General features: G+C 46.7%; 1 protein-coding gene across 1 annotated transcript in view; it reads right to left on the bottom strand.

The window, feature by feature from the left end:
* tnfaip8l3 (tumor necrosis factor, alpha-induced protein 8-like 3) overlaps nucleotides 1–1,702 on the bottom strand; it is a 52,259-nt gene extending 50,557 nt beyond the window's left edge. Inside the window, exon 1 of the mRNA XM_062069778.1 lies at nucleotides 1,433–1,702. Coding sequence (XP_061925762.1) covers nucleotides 1,433–1,478 — 46 coding nt within the window. The 5' untranslated portion in view covers nucleotides 1,479–1,702. The remainder of the gene's footprint in view (nucleotides 1–1,432) is intronic.
* Nucleotides 1,703–5,315: the final 3,613 nt, after the last annotated feature.

The following is a 5,315-nucleotide window of genomic DNA, read 5'->3' as shown; positions in this document are numbered from 1 at the left end:
CACATGTATACACATTTATATATACATGCACACATATATACACATTTATATATACACGCACACACGTTTACACATTTATATATACACGCACACACATGTATACACATTTATATATACACGCACACACATATATACACATTTATATACACGCACACACATATATACACATTTATATATACACGCACACACATATACACATTTATATATACATGCACACATATATACACATTTATATATACACGCACACACATGTATACACATTTATATATACACGCACACACATATATACACATTTATATATACACGCACACACATATATACACATTTATATATACACGCACACACATATATACACATTTATATATACACGCACACACATATATACACATTTATATATACACGCACACACATATATACACATTTATATACACACACACACACACACACATGTATACACATTTATATATACACGCACACACAATGTGACGGACAATGTGACGGACAATATGAGGGACAATGTGCCAGCGCGCCAGACGGACAATGTGCCAGATGGGCACACAGAGGGTGGAGTTCAACATAATTTCCTTACAAAGCTAGAAGAACATGTCCACCTTTTACAAGTTGGACAGGAAGCAGTTATCAGAAGATCCCAGCACAAAGTCATTTAGGACTTTGTAAAGTTATCAGAAGATCCCAGCACAAAGTCATTTAGGACTTTGTAAAGTTATCAGAAGATCCCAGCACAAAGTCATTTAGGACTTTGTAAAGTTATCAGAAGATCCCAGCACAGAGTCATTTAGGACTTTGTAAAGTTATCAGAAGATCCCAGCACAGAGTCATTTGGACTTTGTAAAGTTATCAGAAGATCCCAGCACAGAGTCATTTAGGACTTTGTAAAGTTATCAGAAGATCCCAGCACAAAGTCATTTAGGACTTTGTAAAGTTATCAGAAGATCCCAGCACAGAGTCATTTAGGACTTTGTAAAGTTATCAGAAGATCCCAGCACAGAGTCATTTAGGACTTTGTAAAGTTATCAGAAGATCCCAGCACAAAGTCGTTTAGGACTTTGTAAAGTTATCAGAAGATCCCAGCACAAAGTCATTTAGGACTTTGTAAAGTTATCAGAAGATCCCAGCACAAAGTCATTTAGGACTTTGTAAAGTTATCAGAAGACCCCAGCACAAAGTCATTTAGGACTTTGCAAAGCCACAATCAATCTTTGGCAGCTTTTCTAAAGCGACGATGCCTTTCTGCGAGAGGTGTCAGGGAGAAACATTCAGGGATGTTCTGGCTCCCCTCGGATGTGTTGATGAGCACCAAACACGTGTTGGAGCTTTCATCAGCACACTTGTCAGTCTTCTGCATCCCAAAGCTCACTTCATGCAGCACACCACAAGAACCCTTTGTTGGTGTAGAAATAGATGAAAGTACCTGGAGAGAGGTCCCCATCGCTCTGCTCTCCTGAGTCAGAGTCCATGTTCTCCTGCAGGACACGAGAGGCTGTAAAAAACCTTTTCTTGCTTCCTTATTCCTCTCTTCTTCACAGGCAGCCTTCTGATTCCCCACAAAAACAATCATTTATTTTCTCCCTGGAAAGCTTCTCCACCCAGGCTTTGGATCGCTGTGGCTGTGGGAGGAATGTTAGCAGGAGCCTTTGCTTTTTTTCTACTTTCTGACTCCTTCACTTTCCCTCTTTCTGCTCCCTCTCCTCCACTTTTCTGCTGCACTCTCCCCACTCGCTCCCTCCCCTTCTCTCCCACTCGTTCCCTCCCCTTCTTTCCCACTCGCACCCTCCCCTTCTCTCCCACTCGTTCCCTCCCCTTCTTTCCCACTCGCACCCTCCCCTTCTTTCCCACTCGCACCCTCCCCTTCTCTCCCACTCGTTCCCTCCCCTTCTTTCCCACTCGCACCCTCCCCTTCTCTCCCACTCGTTCCCTCCCCTTCTTTCCCACTCGCACCCTCCCCTTCTCTCCCACTCGTTCCCTCCCTTTCTTTCCCACTCGTCCATGTCCCACCTCTTCCTCCTCCTCCTCTCTTCCGGTGCTGTCACACTCTGCCTCTGGTCACTCCAAGTCTTTGTGCCGAGCACAGCCTCCCTAAAAGCGCTGGCCGGCTTTTAGCAGAGCAGTGCTCCCACTGCTCCAGTTTAAAATCCATCCCAGCAGTAAAAATCCCATGACCTCTTGCTAGTGGCTCTCTAAAGTGTCAACTGTCACATGAGCTGAGGTCAAGTTTCTGTTGATTTGTAAATGTTCCATGCCACAACCTATCCAGGGTGGCCATATAGTTGTGCCAAATTTGACACAGTAGCTCATGCAATTAATGATGGCATCAATCATGTATAAAGACAAATGAATCACAATCATTTTACCTTTCAGGTACCTTTCAATATTATTACTCTTAATATATTTGAGATCAAACTATGACCAAGTTTGGAGCAAATAAAAAAAGGGCATTCAATAAAACTTGGGTTAGGGTTAGGGTTTTGGGGGTAGGATGAGAGAGAGAGAAAGAGAGAGAGAGGGAGAGAGAGAGAGAGAGAGGAATGTGCACGGTCCGTCAACAATCCGTCAAAGTTGGGCCCCGTCAGACGCAGAACCCCCCGGAAGTCCCCGAAGGAGGCCAACCAGACACCCCCAAAGGACAACACCCACAAAGTCAGACATTCTGCACCCCATTTAGACACCCCCCCGATGTATGGGGATTGTGGGGTAGGCCCGCCCATCTTCGGAACCAGCGTGTCAGCACATCGGTGGGAGAGTTCCATGTCACCTGTCTGGCTGGCTGGACGGCGATGGGCGTGAGCGAGCTGTGGTCAGGAGGCTCGATGCCTTCAGCACTCAGTCGTCTCATCCTCTTCGTCTCAAATCGTCTGCAGGTGGGAGGGGGTTCGCCACAAGCCACATTCTGTACCTGGGGCGCCTGGGGTCTGATGTTCCATTGTCTCCAGTCATTCACAGGTCGTCTGCTTTCTCGCCTTCGTCTGCCGTCTTGCGTCACAGGAGCGGAGCAGGTAGGTTCCGCATGTCTGCTGGACCGTTGTGGAGTCATCTGGACAGCCGGCGCCGAGCAGGTAGGAGGAGGGAACTCGTCGCACATCTCCGCCTGGGCCTGAGGTCTCTGGGATGGAGAGAGGGGCGTCGTCGGTCCGACGTCATTGCTTGGTCCTGGTGGTACCGCTCGTCCGTTGTGGCCTTTGGTTGTTGACACCACAAGCAAAGCTATTTGGCTCTCCACCAGTTGCAGGGTGCAAAAAGTCATCTTTGTGCCAAACTTCTTTTTGGCCCAGTTAGAGGCAATAAAAAAGGAGGACCTCCAGTTGTAGTCAATTACAGGAGTCAGCTTGTCTTTCTCGATTTTTAATGCATTTAAATAATGCCTCTTTAAAATGTCCATTGTAGCGCCAGCCCAATTTTTGACATTAATTGCAATCAAAGCCTCCGTGTCGGCATTGTTTAGTGCAGGCCTGATCCTATTGGCCAGTGTATTTGCCATTTTAAAAATAGTTGGTGGCTGCTCATGTTTATTAATGTTTTTCAGATGATGCATCATTATGATGATGTTTTGCATGCATCTAATTTTGAGGACGAAATTGTTGTCCTGGAGACCACCTCCGTTCTTGATGTTATTGTCTGCCAATTCGCCGTGGCGTGGCTCAGAGTTGAGGCCACGCTCATCTTTATCGGCGCTAACGGTTAGCCAAGATGGCGGCACCGCATGTGTTATGCTATTGCTATGAGCTAACAACATAGGGGGCTGCTTTTGCAAAAACCCGGACATTATATAAAAATAAAAGGTAGGCAATAGAATCGGAGGTAGTTTGTGAATGTGTCAATGGGCAGGTAAAAAGGAAAAATAAAAAATACAAATTTCGAAAAAATAGCACTATTTATTTATATATAAACTGTGACAAATCGATGCAATGTTTCGGTATATTGTACCTTCATCAGGCGCGATATGTCACAGAAAATAATATTAAAATAGAAAGTTAAAGAGCTTACAATAAAGTTTCGGGAGTCTTCCTTCCTCGATAGCTTGGTGCCCTCTGACCACAGGTAGGGGCTGGCCTGCAGCCCATTGGCTAATCAGGAGACATGCATTGTAGGTAATATGCTAATGACACTCGGTGGAAAAAAACAGTTGCTAGAATGCCCTGCATGTAATATTATGTGTATCGCTAGTGCCACTTGGTGGATAAAACCAGTAACTGCAGTGCACTGCGTGTCAATCTGAATAAAATCTACAAAATAAGGGTTAGGGGTTAGGGATAGGGTTAGGATTAGGGTTAGGTGTTAGGGGGTTAGGGTTAGGGTTAGGGGTTAGGGTTAGGGTTAGGGTTAGGGGTTAGGGTTAGGGTTAGGGTTAGGGTTAGGGGTTAGGGGTTAGGGTTAGGGTTAGGGTTAGGTTGTAGAGGGTTATGGTTAGGGTTAGGGGAATGGGACAGGAATTAGGATGGCACGGTCCAATCAACAACCCGCCAGAGTGTTAGGGTTAGGGTTAGGGGTTAGGGTTAGGGTTAGGGTTAGGGTTAGGGTTAGGGTTAGGTGTTGTTGGGTTAGGGTTAGGGGAAGGGGGATGGGCAAGGATGCACTGTCCTGCTTCAGCCCGTGCCGGTAACGTCAAGCTCCAACGGTAGGCCCTCAGGGCACCCTGCAAGAAAGAAATCACAAAAGCATTAGATGTGATGTCAAACACATTGTTGGACCTGATTCCAGCGACGCGTTTCGGCCTGTCAAGCCTCATCAGGCTGGCTTTGGCTTCTCCATGTTTTCTCTGCAGCGTGATGTCCTCTCATCGAGCGCTGTGAGGGAGATGTGCCTGTCTCAGGAATGGAGGAGGTTTTGAGCAGGAAGGGGGCGGGGCTGACACCCTCCACATCAAGGCAAAAAGATATATGCCTTGATCTCCCTCAAACTCCTATTTACAATGTGTTTAAAACAAGTCTTTCAAGTTTATGACTTGTTGCCCCCATCACACCTGCCGCAAAAGGATAACTCACCCACAAGGCACCCGTCAGGTCCACCGAGGAGACAAGACACCTGCGCACGGACTGGCGGCACTGGCCAAGTTAGGTGTTGTTGGGTTAGGGTTAGGGGAAGGGGGATGGGCAAGGATGCACTGTCCTGCTTCAGCCCGTGCCGGTAACGTCAAGCTCCAACGGTAGGCCCTCAGGGCACCCTGCAAGAAAGAAATCACAAAAGCATTAGATGGGTTAGGGTTAGGGTTAGGGTTAGGGTTAGGGTTAGGGTTAGGGTTAGGTGTTGGGGGGTTAGGGTTAGGGTTAGGGGGAGGGAAAAGGGAATATGCGCTGTCC

Source organism: Entelurus aequoreus, linkage group LG02, assembly GCF_033978785.1.
Source record: "Entelurus aequoreus isolate RoL-2023_Sb linkage group LG02, RoL_Eaeq_v1.1, whole genome shotgun sequence".
NCBI classification, from domain to species: Eukaryota; Metazoa; Chordata; class Actinopteri; order Syngnathiformes; family Syngnathidae; genus Entelurus; species Entelurus aequoreus.
This window is presented reverse-complemented; position numbering and strand designations above follow the sequence as displayed.